Source organism: Onychostoma macrolepis, chromosome 05, assembly GCF_012432095.1.
Source record: "Onychostoma macrolepis isolate SWU-2019 chromosome 05, ASM1243209v1, whole genome shotgun sequence".
Classification (NCBI taxonomy): Eukaryota; Metazoa; Chordata; class Actinopteri; order Cypriniformes; family Cyprinidae; genus Onychostoma; species Onychostoma macrolepis.
This window is the reverse complement of record NC_081159.1, coordinates 750,769-768,492: the sequence shown is the minus strand read 5'-3', so window position 1 is coordinate 768,492 and position 17,724 is coordinate 750,769. Positions and strand designations below refer to the sequence as shown.

General features: G+C 35.7%; 1 protein-coding gene across 4 annotated transcripts in view; it reads right to left on the bottom strand.

Annotated features, from left to right (window-relative positions):
• The window catches only part of LOC131541467 (metal transporter CNNM4), a 46,552-nt gene extending 30,381 nt beyond the window's left edge, over positions 1-16,171 (bottom strand). The window contains exon 1 of one of the 4 annotated variants that reach the window (XR_009271517.1): positions 13,602-16,171. Coding sequence is in view for 2 of the 4 variants with exons in the window: in XM_058777223.1 (XP_058633206.1) it covers positions 13,602-14,961 (1,360 nt within the window). In the remaining 2 variants the exon portion in view is untranslated. The remainder of the gene's footprint in view (positions 1-13,601) is intronic. The other 3 variants (XR_009271518.1, XM_058777223.1, XM_058777222.1) reach the window with 3 other exon arrangements.
• Between the last annotated feature and the right edge of the window lie 1,553 nt (positions 16,172-17,724).

Here is a 17,724-nt window from a genome sequence, read left to right as displayed (position 1 = left end):
AGAATACTGTACTTTTCAAAATACTGTAATGCGTGGAGTCTTAATGTAAGCTATTGAATGTGTTCAGCACGAAGAACTTAATCGGGTGTACTTAGTTTCATTTCAGTAGAACAAGGGGTTCAGAGGTTATTACCATTTCAATGTTGAATTTTTGAACTGGTGGTGGCGCTATAGAGTCGGTTCTAAAGACCCCAAAGTTGGTCAGAAGACTATTCACGACCATAACAACAAACTAATAGAACGATATAAGCAAAAATGTGAATTTTTTGTAACTCACGACCCATAGGTGGCGCTGTTCCCAACGTTGGCATAGACCCTCAGATCATGGTGTTGATGAAGCGTTTCAAGTTTCGTTTCAATTGATCAAAGTTTGGCCGAGATACAGCCTCTGAACCAATTTTGGGTCAACCTTGTTACGTTCACAATATCATAACTTTTTTTTTCATTAGTTCTTAAAAAATTCTGTTCAATCATTTCTGTTCAGCTCAGTCCAAAGATCATCTGAGCAAATTTTCAGAAGAATTGGATCAATTTTGAAAGAGTAGTAGCGAAAAGAAAGAATACTGTACTTTTCAAAATGGCCGCTACTGTAATGGGTGGAGTCTTAATGTAAGCTATTGAATGTGATCAGCACAAAGAGAGTAATCAGATGTACTAAGTTTCATTTTTCTAGAACAAGGGGTTTAGGAGTTATTACCATTTCAATGTTGAATTTTTGAACTGGTGGTGGTGCTATAGAGTTGGTTCTAGAGACCCCAAATTTGGTCAGATCACTATTCATAGCCATCTCTATAATTGTGCCAATTTTCATAATTTTCCTAAGTTCCCTTCATAGGGCTGCCATAGACTCCCATTGGACGAAAATAATAATAATAATAATAATAATAAAACATACAATTACAATAGGGGCTACAGCCCATTCTGGGCTTGGCCCCTAATAATGATAATCATTTTTAAATAGTCAAACACAAAAAGGACTTATGAATCTTGTTTCAAAAGCAAAACCGTACTGATCCCAATTTTCTGAACACTAATGTGCTTCTAAAAATAACATAAGTCCAAAAACCAGTGGTAGAACTATAGTATGTCCAAAAACAGAAGTAGAATGGTACTTTTCTGTTACAATTATGTTTACATCAAACTTCAAGGTCAATCAAAGACAGCCAAAATACATATCCAACAAAAATGTATCAACATGGTACCACATTTAAACAACACCTTGGTACTACTCGACTAGCGGACAGAGAACGAAGAGTTAAAACTCTCCTGCTTATCTCTCATCTGTGTTTGTAACGTGACAGGATGCAGCTAATAAAGCCTGTGCGGTGTATGCAGACTAAACAGCCTGAGCTGAAGATTCTGTGTCCAGAGAGCAAGTCTCTGCTTGAGAAGAGCGAACAGATCAGTTCAGGAGCACAGATCTCGACAGCAGGTGTCTCAGTGGGTCTGCATTGTGCTGCAGAGGAACAAATGAGCCAAAAATCACAACGCAACACGAGAAACCGTACTGAGGGATGTTCTGAAAAACTACAACCATAAACACCACACAACACAATCACAAGAGAACATACAAGCTTTCTTTAGCCATTGCCTCCCACACAAATTGATTAAAAACAGCTTAAAGGAACAGTTCATCTAAAAATTTAAATTTGCTTTGTGCTCACTCTGTGTGCTCAAATGTGTCTCTGCATCAGTGTCTCAGCAATGGATGCTCTGCAGTGAATGGGTGCCGTCAGAATGAGAGTCCAAACAGCTGATAAAAACGTCACAATCCACAGCACTCCAGGAAAAAGAGCATCTCCTGTTGTCTGTCTCATTAAAATCCAGCCACATATTTGTTTAAAGCTGTTTTGGCTTGTAAACGCTGCTTGATCTGTGCAGATTTCTCTCCTGATTCAGACCAGAACACTTTTTCACTGCAGGAAGCGTTATTATGGACTTGAATGTCTTGATGGATTTGTTTCAGCTTTAGTCTTCTCCAGATGTTAACTGATGGACTGGAGTGGTGTGGATTATCGTGATGTTTTTATCAGCTGTTTGGACTCTCATTCTGACGGCACCCATTCACTGCAGAGCATCCATTGCTGAGACACTGATGCAGAGACACATTTCTACAAACCTGATGAAGAAACAAACTCCGCTACATCTGGGATAAGTAAATTAAGCAATTGTTTATGTTTGGGTGAACTATATCTATAACGTACTGCGCTTTATGGATCTATTATACTTGCAACCGATGAGCCAAGAATCTGAATGCAAATCATGAAGTTTAACATTAAGCTTTAACCATAGTAAACCATTATAAAGTCAAGGTTTAGCATGGCTTAACGTTCTATAAACATTTTCTTTATAATACATTTCTATGGGGAAAAGATTAACTTCAAAATGCAGCTGCAAAAAATTGACTTGAGACTCAACTCATCAGTCGACCTACAAGGTGAAGAATTCTCTCAGAATATTGTGACATTGTTTAAATAAAAGATTTCATACTGACTGGCACATGTGAGCATCTGTCACACACAGGTTTATTTTTACAAAGTCAGACAAAGGCACACTGAAATCTTATCTAATTTCTTATCAAATAAGAACTATGCATATCCCCTGTACTTTCTGCATTTCACAAGTCAGTTGTGTCTTGCTGAGTCATCAGTCCCTGCGGCAAGAACAATGCTCGTCTGTCTGTCTGCGCATCACTGAACGGCTCACTGTACTCAACTCACACACCATTCTCTCTCAGCACCGCCTTTACGCCGTGAATATATTCATACAGCAACACTGGACACACCTCATCAGTCTTCATTTTTAGAATAACAAAAAATACCAGAGCAAACTGATCAAACTTTAGCATTAAATTGATCAAGTGACAGTAAAGACAATGTTAAAAGGATTTCTATTTCAAATAAATGCAGTTTCTTTCTATTCATCTGTGAATCCTGAAAAATAAAGTGCACTGTTTCAACAAAAATATTGGTTTTCAACATGATAATAATCAGAAATGTTTCTTGAGCAGCAAATCAGAATGATTTCTGAAGGATCACGTAACACTGAAGACTGCAGTAATGACGCTTTGCCATCAAAGGAATAAATTACATTTTAAAACAATTATTTGTTTTATATTGTAAAGTTTCACAATATGACTTTTTACTATATTTTTGTTCAAATATATGCAGTTTTGGAAATCATAAGATACCTCTTTCAAAAACATAAAAAAAAAAAAAAGAAAATCTTGGTGTGATATATATATATATATATATGGGTTGTAGACGTGACATGGCATTTTCACTGTCCCACAAGATAAAAATGAACATGATTAATAATATTGTCATTATTTAAAATGCAGTTAATGGTTAAACATTTCTTTGTCCTACATGGACCTGTTGTTATAAAAGCTGCAGTGTTACATGTTTGAGCCAAATCTCAAAATTGTCCTACGGTGTGACTGTCCCAAGCATGGTTCAATAAATTACAACTTTTATAAATGAAACAGAAAAGCATAAAAGTGTTAATAAGTATCTCTGGCATAATTGTACAAGTGTCTATTTTAGTAAATAGCAATCATTTTTTTCATCTATATATTTCTGAAAGCGTAGGAACCATGTCCTGTGGTGCGACACCATATCCTGATTTTAAATCGACAATTCCAGAGAAAACTTTAATTAGTTGAAGGACTCCATTCATGATCATGTTACTGAAGCCCCCTGTGAAGCCCGTGACATGTGCACATGGAAGATTTGTGTCTCAGAACAACAACAACAATTTAAAGCAGTATCACAGTTATTGTTTTTATGCTTAAACCACTTTTCGTCTTTGACCCACATACATACATATATATATATATATATATATGTGTGTGTTTGATGATATTTACAATAGCAATTGTAACAAGACTTCTAGCAAAGTTAACAAAGGAGGCGTGTCATCTGATATAGCAGACATTGGACAAACTTGGTTTGAAGTTCGATAATTTCTCTGAATTTGGTTAACGTGTCACTTGAAGTTACTTTCTCAAAATACAGCAGCATTTTTACAGAAAAAAAGTTTATAAACAACTTTGGCTATTGAAATTACTTTACAAATTAATGGACTTCACATATTAACTCCTGGATCAGAACACTGGCGAACGTTCACTTGGGCACGTTCTTGCTTGTCAAACGTATAAAGGTGATTGTTGTTGATTTAAACCTGTTGGGTCACTCCTGATTGAGTCGGTCACACCTTTAATGATGTATGCAATGCTTGACTATTGTTCAGAAGTCATTACGACATTCTCCGAGGGATTTCTATGAGACAAATCAAAGGTCATATCTCCAATATAACCACACATACCAAATGTTCGCACACTGAAGACAACAAATAAATATATTTAGGAAGTACAGTCACAGTGTTGTGTTTCTTTCTGAAGAAGCAGGACATTACTGATCTCATCACACCGACTCATTCTGAGTCATATGCAATTACAGACACCAGAGCTTCTTTTACATTTTAAAAAGTATACATAGTTCTCATTACTGTAACTTTTATCCTCATTACGACAACTCCATTATCATTTCTGGAACACTTACACTAGCGTCGCTTATTAGATCGGAGACCGAACGAGGAGTAAATAGCTGTTTGGCTGCTGGATGACATTAAGTGATGTCATCTGAAAAAGAAAGTGATTTAAAAAAAAAGAGCAAATAAATAAAAAGTGAATCCTGATTTGATGATGATATCTTGTTTTACACAACAAAACTTTCACCATTTACACAGCCCTGCATCTTCAAAATGGGTCGTTTAACTTGAAAAGCATTGGAAAAATGTGTTCAAAACTGTTTAAATGTCGAAGAACTTCCAGAAACTCAAGTTTGTAAATGAGCTATTTTCTGTGGCTGTCTGGGATGCAGTAAAACACAGATGCAGCAGAAAACATCTGGCTCATGTTTGCATGTTTTGCAATGGCCATAATTCTAACCTTGAACCAGGATTAGGCATAAATAATGTATCTATGTGCTTGAAATTAACTAAGAACTGAACAAATAGTTGTAACCTGGCTCTGAGCATGTCTTTGTCGTCGTTTGTGTGTGTGTGTGTGTGCGTGTGTGTGTGTTTAAAGGATAATACAATACTTCTTCACCTTACAAGTGGTTCAGAACTTTGTGTTCGGCAAGCAACCCAAAATTATTAAGAAACAACGAGCATTGGATTTCATTCAGAAAATGATGCAGGATGATGATATCTATTCAATAATACATCTTTAGATCAACCATTAAATATAATGTTTTAAAAATAAATAAAAATCTAAAAAAATTTTTTAAAAGATTCAATAACTAGCTAGAACCAATTTATTTAAAATCTCTTTTTTTAAATAAAATATATATTTATTGGTCTGTTGTAATAATGAGAGCTTATCCAGAAATGCTCCAAAAAATGTCTACAAAAATCTAGAAAAACTCAAATATCTCTTACAATTGCCGAACCACTTTTCTTTAAATATTTTTCTAATAAATAAAATAAATAAATAAATACTATATTATTTATCTCCTGACAATGTTTACATTCTCCTGTTCAAAAGAAACTATAATTAACTTTAAAAATCTAGTCTGATGAGAATTAAATACATTTTTCTAGAATATTCCATATAGAACACAAGCACATGCTCAGTCAGCACTACTAACCGTAACAGGAAGTGAAAGACAGGAAGAGAGAAATATCTGTGAGAGAGGAACACAGAGAGCTTGATCCTATTAGAATACAGAGAGGCTTATGACATGACAATACCATCAGAGAGCTCGCCAAATCCACTCAGCACAACCAAACACAGACCTTGAAGCCCAAAAACATGAGGCGTCTCCTTTCTCTGACTGGTGTTTGATCACCTTATTCTGCAATGCTGAAATAAGCTATATTCTGTGAACGTCCAAGACTCCTTCATTAGCTGTAAATAACCAAGCGAACACTCAAAATCAGTATGTTTGTGATTCTGATAATTAACTGAAATAATACCAATGTGTGACCCTGGAGCACAAAACCAGTATTTGAGTATTTCAGTATTCATCTGAAAGCTGAATAAATAATCTTTTCATTGATGTATGGTTTGTTAGGATCGGACAATATTTGGCTGAGATACAACTATTTGAAAATCTGGAATCTGAGGGAGCAAAACAATCTAAATATTGAGAAAATCACCTTTAAAGTTGTTCAAATGAAGTTCTTAGCAATGCATATTACTAATCAAAAATTAAGTTTTGATATATTTACAGTAGGAAATTTATAAAATATCTTCATGGAACATGATCTTTACTTAATATCCTAATGATTTTTGGCATTAAAAAAAATAAATAAAAAAAATTTACCCATATAATGTATTGTTGGCTATTGCTACAAATATACCTGTGCTGCTTTGTGCTCCAGGGTCACATATAAAGCAGCTTATGACACAGTTCACTGGAATACTTGATTTTGACATTCCAAGGTGTGTTATTCCCCAACGACAATGCTCAATATTTTGTGTCTGATTATTTACTAAAGTGGCGAGAAGCAGTTGTTATGGTAGAATAAAGCCTGAATTCTGTGATAACAACTGGCTGTATGCACATTATTCCTTATATAATAGACTGTTTTCAGATAGGTGAAGTAACTCAACTTGACTAGAAGCAAACTGCAGTTTCAAATGGCCACGTCTGCTCTCACGTTAAAAATAAGGTGGATATTGCACCAAAAGTCTAGTGGGGTCAACCAGCAGAAAAGCTGGCCATTCGGCCGTTGAGAATACGCCATTCGTGGTGGTTATTGGCCTGTTTTCCTCTCTTACTCATTCATGCAACACATAACCAATCCCAGCTGCCACAGCTCCGCGTGTAGAAGCCTAACCCAGAGACTGGGACCGGGGTGTGTGGATGGTTTGGGTTTGGATCATGAATGGGAAGTGAAGTAAGAAAAGACTTCTGCATAAACTAGAGGAAGTGCTTCAGAAGAGACAAACGCATGAGCTGAACAGAACATTGCTTGTTTTCATTGAAGACTGTAAGACACACAACACAGTAATGCTGTCAAATTGGCTAAAAAACTAAATTCGAATTTTGTACTAAAATATTATCGTTATTCGAATTATATTCGAATTTAAAAGGCATACTTTCAGTTGGGGTTGGCTTCTCTCCTGAGGCCACAAGAGGAAAATATTACTAACGCACGTTTCTTCAGAGCAATAAAATAACATGACTATCTTTGAAAAAATGTGCATAATGTTTAAAATGATGTTTATAGACCATATATAATTAAGTTGCTTAAACAATTAGAAACAAAAAGCATCACGTATGAATGTATAGTTTAATACAAAGGACCGAAAACCAATCACAAAGAGCACTTTTTCTATTTAAAACACGACGCAGTGGGATGCAGAAAAACCGTCATCAACTCTCGAGACGTGTTTTTTAAAAGTTGAAATTAATTTTACATGCTTTCTAAACATGTGTAACGCTGATAGATGTTTCTATAGAAAATGTGATAAACATGAGTTCTGTGTGAACGGCTTGGTTTCAGTTTTGACGTAAACAGCATCTTCTCCTTTCCAGTTTAACAACTGAAAATGATTCCATATCAACTGCAATATTAAACTTCTTTTGATCCATTTAAAGCATCCTTGCGAAATAAAAGTATTAATTTCTATAATTTCTCTCCAAAAAAAAAAAATTATACTGACTCCATGCTTTTGAATGGTATAGTAGTGTACTAAATGCTACAAAAGCTTCTCTTTTTTTTTTTTATCCAAATATACTCAACTCTTTTAAATATTGATAATTCTTGAGCAGTAAATCAGCATATTAGAATGATTTCTGAAGATCACGTGACACTGAAGACTGGAGTAATGATGCTGAAAATACAGCTTTGATCACAGAAATAAATTACAGTTTAACACATATTCAAATAGAAAGCAGTTATTTTAAATAGTAAAAATATTTCACAATATTACTGCTTTTGCTGTATTTTGGATCAAATAAACGCATGCCTGGTGAGCAGAAGAGACTTCTTTACAAAAACATTAAAAATCTTACTGTTCAAAAACTGTTGACTGGTAGTGTAAGTGTATTTCAATTAACTAACATTACAAAGATTAATAAATGCTTTAAATTGTAAACATTTTTTGAATGTGTAAATAAAAACATCACTGGAGCACGCTGGTCTTTCTACTTTACTTCTGAAGTGTCATTCATTTCATCTGGAAATTGTTTAAGTAAATCCTACCATTTTTTTTCAGTGTCTACAGTTCATTGTTAGTTTATGTCAGCTAAAGCATTGACTATATTATGAGACCTTAATGTAAAGTTTTACAAGTATTATTAATTATTAAAATGTAAAGAATAAAAAAAATATTAAGAGATAACACATGACATCACTAGGTGCGTTTACATGTACACTTTTTTGTCATTCCGATTAAAATCATTCCGATTGAAAGATTCGATGAACTGTTTACATGAGACGTTATCTAATCCGATATGGTGTTTACATGTGCCTGTGCTTTCGATTTTAGGATATGCTAATAGCCTACAGTGACAACAAAAACAAGTCACCAGAGGAAAAAACGCCCATATTTACGTTAATATTTTTAATATCTGTTTGCACTTGCTTAGAATAAACGGTTAATATTTGAATCCTTGCGTTCATTCGAGCGCTCAGTCATATGACCAGAACGCGATCATAGAAATCATACGCCCCTCTGTAATGCAGCTGAGATTAATTGTACTCTGATACTACAAAGTTGTACTGTACTTAAATGGAACAAATACACGATTTCTTACGAAGAGTTGCTGAACAATGAATCAAAGAAGCATTGCTTTATCACAATCGTGTTTCGTACAACATTCATGGCGTGAGCACGTATAAATTCAAGCAGATCGGAAATTATGAATCTGTCATCTATACAAATACAAATGACAAAGGCAACTTTTGGTCAAGTTGTTTATTTTCATTGAGCTACTTTCACTATCATCACTGTGTTGTTTCTAAGCTGAAAAGCAGAAAATTGCGCTTCATTTCAGATCTGTTTTCACTCCGGACATGAGAGCAGATAGTCCGTCACACAGCAAGCGTTCTCCTTTCTAATGTGTTTTAACTGTATAATGGAAATTTTAACTTTATACCTCCACTATTACCCAGTCTCTACTGTAGTGTCGGTGTCCCCGAATCACAGAATGTACCGTTGCCGACATCATCACGTTCACGTTCTGACGACCCGACCTCTGGACGTGATGTAGACGCAAAGTAATCGGTTTAAAGTGTTTACATGGCAGGATTTTAATTTTGTTCGGTTTATAGAAAGGTTTATCCCACCCCTCTCAAACTGATTACAATTTCATTCGGTTTGGGCATTTTTATTCCGATTGAGGTGTTTATATGGAGCATTTTCATTCGGATTGGACTTTTAAACCGATTACAGTGCTCCATGTAAACGCACCTAATGTGACAAATGTAGCATACTACTATTAGAAATGCTTAGTCACATACTGAATGCGGTTTAAATTTAGCAATACACTGAATATGCAGAGACTCCCAAAAATCAATTCAATAAAACCTCCTACACATGAATGATGACAGCTGAAAACATTTAACCAGTCTCCAAACAAACACGTTCTCTCACCTGAAGGGAACTGATGAAGCCTGATTTAATGATTCACAGTCACAGGGTTATTAAATCACTTTTGAATCTACAGCCAGCATAGCCACTATTGACTAGCAAATAATGCACTACCATTGCTTTTCTGCATGTCATGACACCAAAACAATCACAAGGCTGTGGTACCTTTCAGATAACTATAATCTCAGAGATAGATTCAGTGCACCACAGAAGCAGGTTAACTGTGAAACCAAACATGTTATCTAGCTTCACATACAGAATTCATCATGTTATCAGTGCAAAGTCCTCCGGGACCGTCATGTACCACTGACATGAGCAATTATCAATTATCAATTATCATACTGTGTGACGATCGCTACTTGTATAACAAACCAGCTGTAGTGCTGCATCAGTTTATTAAAAATCAATACGGCAGGAAGGTTTGCACAATAAATCCCAAAAATGAGGATTATAATAGACTACAGAGCAGGCAGTCAATCAGACTTAATATAAATGTAATTTATATGATGTTTAAAGGCATGCTAAATATAGAAGAATGTACACTTATCTCCATAATTTTTGCAACAGAACAGTTCAAGTCCTGAGTCAAATCCGGCTGACAGTAAACTTACAGATAACAGGTTCTGCTCCATTATTAGGGTCATGGCTTTTGTGATGACAACAAACACATGTGATTAGATAAAGATAGCAGCTCAGTATTTATACTTATTACACATGGCTTTAGGAGCGAATTACAAATATCTGCTTGTACATACATTCCCAGAAAGCCATGGTTTGGTAAGATGCTTATTACACGGCATCATAATTACTGATCACAGGTGGATTTATTGAATTAAAGACTTACTGGAAAATTATTAGCATACGGTCAACATGAAATTGATGTAATGGGAAATTTTCCAGGCAAAAAAGGATATGAAATTTAAAAAAAAAAAAAGGGGTGGGACTTGTTTTTAAACAAATAGAACTGATTTGATCATGAAGTTATTGTAGTAAAACAGTTTTGTTAACTGTAATAAAATAAAGAAAATTAGATTATTATATTGGAAAAAAATAAACAGCATTTAAAGATGACAGAATCACCAAAAAAATAAATAAATTACATCTAATTAACAACATTAATACAAAATTAGGCAACACTTTACAATAAGGTTCATTAGTTAACAAACAATACTTCTACAGCATTTAATAATCTTAGTTAAATGTTAATTTCAGCATTTACTAATGAATTATTAAAATCATAAGTTATTCTTGTTGTTAACATTAGTTAATGCACTGTGAACTAACAAACAATGATTGTATTTTTTATTAACTAACATTAACACAGATTAATAAAGTGTGTAATAAATGTAGAGTTCATTGTTCATTCATCTTAATACATTAACGTTAATGAACCACACCTTACTGTAAAGTGTTACCCAAAATTATTATAGGATTTACCCCAGTCAAAAGTTTTTGAAGAGTAAGAATTTTAATGTTTTGTAAAGAAGTCTCTTCTGCTCACCAGGCCTGCATTTATTTGAGTCAAAGTACAGCAAAAACAGTAATAATGTGAAATATTTTTACTATTTAAAATAATTGCTTTCTATTTGAATATATTTTCAAATGTAATTTATTTGTGTGACGCAGTGCTGTATTTTCAGCATCATTACTGCAGTCTTCAGTGTCACATGATCTTCAGAAATCATAATAATATGCTGATTTGCTGCTCAAGAAACTTTTAGCTAACACTTTATTTTAAGGTGTACTTGTACTTACTATTATAATAACACTTAATTATGCATAATTACATGCAAGTAACCCTAAACCAAATCCTAACCGTACAGTAAGTACATGTAGTTAATTCATATTCATTTTTGCATTTTTAACAGACCATAATATCCATGATCGTTTTCAATCAGGGTTTAGGGCTCGTCATGGTACCGAAGCGGCTCTTCTTAAAGTGACAAATGACCTCTTGCTCACTGTGGATTCTGGTAACTCTGCTATTCTAATTCTACTCGACTTAACCGCCGCCTTCGATACAATCCAGCATAGAATTGTGTTAATGGTCTACAGCAGGAGGTTGGGAGCGATGGCATTGTTTTACGATGGTTTTCTTCTCATCTGTCTAATAGGCCTGTATCTGTTACACTGGATAATCATTCTTCTCCTTGGTTGTTTTTGGTCCCCTTAGCTCTTCACCCCTCATCTCCAGTAAAACAAGTTAATACGGTAGTGAAAACTAGTTTTACTACTCAAGGTTAATAGCTAAGATTAAACCAATGCTCTCATCTAGATATTTGGAGACAATCATCCATGCTTTTATATCATCTAGACTGGATTATTGTAATGTTGTGTATTTAGGAATCTCTGTCATCAGTAAATCGATTACAGCTTGTTCAAAATGCTGCTGCCAGACTATTGACGGGAAGCAGAAGGAGGGATAGAATAACCCCAATTTTAGCATCCCTGCAATGGTTACCGGTTAGATATCAGATCGATTTTAAGGTTCTAGTATTAATTTTTAAAATGTTAAAAGGTCTTGCGCCTTTGTATTTGTTAGATCTTGTTACTTCACATAAACCTGTTAAGAACTTGAGATCTGCTGATAAACTATTGCACCAGGTACCACGGTCCCGAGCGTAAAGGAGATCGGGTCTTTTGGATCGCCGGCCCTCGGCTGGAATAATCCGCCTCTAGCCCCCTCGGTCTTCGCTTTTAAAACGGCTTTGAAGAAGCACTTTTATATTATGGTGTTTGAGTCTGATTTGGGGAGACGTAATATATGATTCCATTTTAAGATGTTGTGTTTGTTATTGTCTTTGTTTGGTTGTTTTTGAATGCACTGTACAGCACTTTGGGCTGCGCTTGAGGCAGTAGAAGTAAATAAACTAAACTATTACTCTGTACTTAAATGTGTAATTACTATTAGATTTACCATGTAAATTATATTTTGGGGGTGATAGAATACTTTTATTTAGCAAGAATGCTTTAAATAGATCAAAGTGATGACAACGACATTTATAATATTACAAAAGATTTCTATTTCAGATAAATGCTGTTCTTCTGAACTTTCTATTCACGAAAGAAACCTGAAAAATAACCTACTCAGCTGTTTTCAAAAATGCTTTTAGAGCCGCAAATCAGCATATTATGATTTCTGAAGATCATGTGACACTGAAGACTGGAGTAATGATGCTGAAAATACAGGTTTGATCACAGAAATAAATTACATTTTAAAATATATTCAAATAGAAAGCAGTTATTTTAAATGGTAAAAATATTTCTAAATTTTAATGTTTTTGCTGCACTTTGGATCAAATAAATGACGGCTTGGTGAGCACTTCTTTAAGAATAATACTAAAACAGCAGGTTTTGGAGGAGGTGGAAAAAATGTCAGAGTCATTTCAGGTGGATTAAAGACCAAAAAAATAAAAATACATTTCTTCGCAGTAAGAAAGCAAACAAGGTCAATAGTTTACAGGCTTTAGGAATCAGAGAAGACAGACTGACCTGGACAGTCAGAGGAGGAGAGGATGCACGTTTTTCAACCTGCAGCACAGAAGCAGTCATAAGCAGCACAGCTATATCTGCAGCAATAGCCAACAATACACTGTATGGGTCAAAATTATCCATTTTTCTTTTATGCCAAAAATCATTAGGATATTAAGATTATGTTCCATGAAGATATTTTGTAAATTTCCTACCGTAAATATATCAAAACCTAATTTTTGATTAGTAATATGCATTGCTAAGAACTTCATTTGAACAACTTTAAAGGAGACTCTCTCAATATTTAGATTTTTTTGCACCCTCAGATTTTCAAATAGTTGCATCTCAGCCAAATATTGCCCGATCCTAACAAACCATACATCAATGGAAAGCTGATTTATTCAAGAAAATTTAAAAACTGCCCCTCATGACTGGTTTTGTGCTCCAGGGTCACGGCCTTCTTCACACACAAGCCCCGTGAAAGCGACACCGCGGAGAGGAGAATCCCCTCATCACTCACCTTTCTTAAACTCCTCCAGCATGGAGTCCAGCTTGGTGTCGTGAAACACAAAGTGCACCGGATGGTTGTAGAACTTGGTGATGGTCTTCAGCGTCGTGCAGTCATCCGGATCCACGAAGGCGAGGTCTTTGACGAAGAGGATGTCCACGATGTTGCTCCGCTCTTCCTCGTAGACGGGAATCCGCGTGTACCCGCTCTCCATGATCTCAGACATGGTGTTGAAGTCCAGCACGGTGTCGCTGTTGATCATGAAGCAGTCGCCTAACGGAGTCATGATGTTCTCCACCGTCTTGGTCCTCAGCTCCAGCGCGCCTTGGATCATGTTCATCTCCTCCTTCACCAAGTCGTTATACGGCGCGGTCACCTTCAGCATCTCCAGCAGCTTCTCTCGGTTGTACACGGTACCGATCTCCTGACCCAGAACGCAGTCCAAGAGTTTGCTGACTGGGAAAGAAAGCGGGAAAGTCACAAGCATGAAGAACTTCGTGAGGTGAATGGTGTTCGCGCCAACCGCCAAACCGTGGCGGGAACAGAGCGCCTGAGGGACGATCTCGCCGAAGATGACGATGCCGATAGTCGACGCTATAACGGCGGCCAAACCGGATCCGATGAGATCGTCGAGAAGGATAGTCAGTGTAGTGTTGACCAGCACGTTCCCCAAGAGAAGCGAGCACAATAAGTAGTTTCCTTTCCGCCGGATCGGTTCGATTTTTCTCGCGTACTTCTTCTCCTTCTCTGTGCCGCTGCTTTGGACGATCCGCAGCTCCATGGGATCCAACGCCATTAGACCCAGATTTAACCCGCTGAACATCCCTGACAGAACCAGAAGGCAGGATATTAAGATCACCTGGAACCAGATAGGCAGAAGGGACTTTTTCTCCTCCACCACACGCAACTTTCCGTCGTTTTGTCCGAGGAGGAACCACTTCCCATCAGGGCTGCGCCGGACGCACAGCGCGTAATCCCGGTGCGACTCGCTCTTCCGAAGCGGTTTGATCCTGAGCCCCAGGACTCCCGAAGTGCCCTGGCTGTGGACGGTCATGCTAGTCCTGATGGAGATGTCTTTGGTGAAGTCAGCACAAGTGCTGTTTGTCTCCTCGCTCTGCTCCACGAACTTGATCCGCTCCCAGGTGTCGTTGCTGATCTGCAGCCCGTAGAAGCGGAGCTGGATGTCGCTCCCCTCGGTTACCTGGACGATCCCATCGTCGGTGGTCGAGGCGGGCTTGTCGCTGCTCTCCAGCCGCATGCCGAGGATCCGGCTGTCGCTGCCTGAGGACTGGGCTCGGTTCGAACAGAATCTAATCCAAAAGATCAGTAATAAAGTTAGCGTGCTGCCTTTCCCACTCCATTCTGTCGCCATGTTTGTTTCGCTTCTGCGGAATGAGAGCTGACGTCACCTACTCACTTGGCGAGGCCCCGCCCCTACATTAACATAGCGCCGGCGGATGTCCAATCAGAGCGCGGATCGTCACCTAATGAGGAAGAACGAGCCTTCTTGTTTTTGTTTTTTATTGAACGCTCAGGTAAGGAACAAAATCTACACACATGACATAGAGAAATATTCATGTGTGAATACACACACAATAGACAAAAAACAAACAACATTCTTCACACATCAAAAAATAAAACGAGACATTTTCATTCATTTTTTCAAACTATTTAAAGAGGATTAATTAATTGTTTTAAAGAAAGAGGGATGGCTTTCATGTGTGAATACACACACACACACACACACACAGTAGACAACGAATCAAAAACATGCTTCAAACATCTAAAGGGGTTGCAAGGGGTTAAAAAAATGGTTTTATATAATTCTCTAGAGGTTGATTATCTTTGGAGTGAAGTAAGGATGATAAAATACATTCATTGTTAAAACAACTTAAAGAGGATTTACTGTTATTCTACTTGATTTTATGTATATGATGTTTAGTAATAATTCTAATGTTGTTTCACATGAATGACACCTTGTTCCGAAGACCATAAACCAAAATCTACTTCAAAACGGCATCTTTTCTGTAAAGTTTCAGCAGCTGGACAGATGTTGTTAATAATTCTGAACTGAATGTCTGGGTACAGTTGGCCATTTGAGATGATTACAGTACTTGTTTCTAAATATGTCATTTTTGAATGTGTATTGAAACTGGAAAATAATTAACATTTTAGCACATTTCCTATTACTTTGTTGTTACGCTTTTTGTCTCCAGTGTGCACTTTGGCTATCATTAACTATGTAACAAGTACGCTTGAATTGTATTGATTATTTTAAAGAAAGAGGAATGGCTTCACACACTGTTAATTCTCTAAGGCAGTTTAATTAAACGCATCCAGCTAATCAGATCTTTGGTGTGTGTGTCGGAGCAGGGCTTTAACAGGGAACATCATATATCAAATTTATCCATGAATGAGTTATATTGAATAAAGTGGCCATGCAGCTTCATCTATCAAATAAACAACATATAAAACTTTCATACAGCACTCTTACAGTCTTCCTATTTATTGCAATGGCTCTGTTTTGCCACAAGGTGGAAGCATGTGATGTGAAGCTGTGGTGAATATCCTTCTCCAGTGTGAAATTTTAAAAGTTTAATTGTCAATAAATCTCAAAATTGCATTTCAACAAAACAAATCTAAGCCTCCGACTTTCTTGAATACCACCATATTAAATTAAGCTGCATGATGAGACTGCACAGACATAATTGTGTATTTTGTATATTGTTGTTTTGTGCTATTTTGTACAGTCTGTTTTGTATATTATTCTTTTATTATCTGTGTCTTGTCGCTCTGTGAAGCTTCTAAAACAAATTCCTCTTATGTGCAAACATACCCGGCAATATATATAGTAATAATATTCATTTTGAATATATCTTCCCTTTATGAATGCTGATTGTACAAGCATCTATTCCAAGTATAAGTTTGAGACGATTAGCATACACCATTAATAATCATTACAACAGAGAGTTATTGCTCTCCAGTTATGTAAAGATAAACAGTTGTTTTTAAAGGTTATTAATCCTGTTTTGATGGTAGATGTTGAGCTCCCTTTCTGAAAGCATTCTAAAAACGCTTTATATAATCATTTCTAGTTATCCCATCTATAGTGATTTACCAGTTTTCATTTGTTTTAGTTCTACATCAGTCAGTATTTCTCTTCCTCGTTCAGTTCGTGTGTGTTTCCTCTAATATTCACAAACACAGAATCACAATCCGCTTTTTTATCATTTGATTTATAAAGATTACGGTAAAAAAAAAGAAGCAAAATTTAATCCTGAATTACTTTTTGATCATCAATTATAATACCATTAATCTTAAGCTTTTTTTTTTAATTTTTTTATTTGTTTGTCTTTGTTTTTCAAAACCGAAAAAATATGATGAACTTTATTCTCTGTTTTCAATCCACCGAGCAAAACGAATATAAGCTCCATCTGAGTACAATACAACAGATTATTATTATTATATTGCAATAGATTGGCCACTGTCTGCATCATCTTCTTGTACTAAGTTATGTAAAAATAATATAATTTCAGTTGTATGTAATAATTGTGGCCGACTAATTATAACCTAGTTAAGTATTGTATGATGGTTATTACATCGAGTGCACAAACAACATGCTTGAAATATTAAATAAATGTCTATGAATTGCATAATAAAACAAACTAGAGACACAAACACACCTAAAAATGTTTTTTTTTTTCACGTAATAAACTATTCCTGAGTAATATAATAGTAAAGATATAAATATAATTGAAGATAAGGATTGTTGCAAAATGACATGTTCTGTAAAAGTCATTTAAAATAATTTTACACAATAATATTAACGAGGTACAGTATATAATGATTTAACTTTTAATAAATTAATTGACATTCCAAGTAAACACAAACATTTAATTGGGAACTATATTGGAAGCAAAATAGAAACCACATACCTAATATAACGTAAGATCTTACACTTGATAAACGTAATAATATTAATAATGCATCATTGCATAATAGCATACGTAAAATAATGTATAGCGTAAATAATACATCAAAATAAAATACACCGTGACATACCGAATATAATGTACATTACCTGTTAATATTAACTTACTACTACTACTAAAATCATCATCATACAAAAAAATTA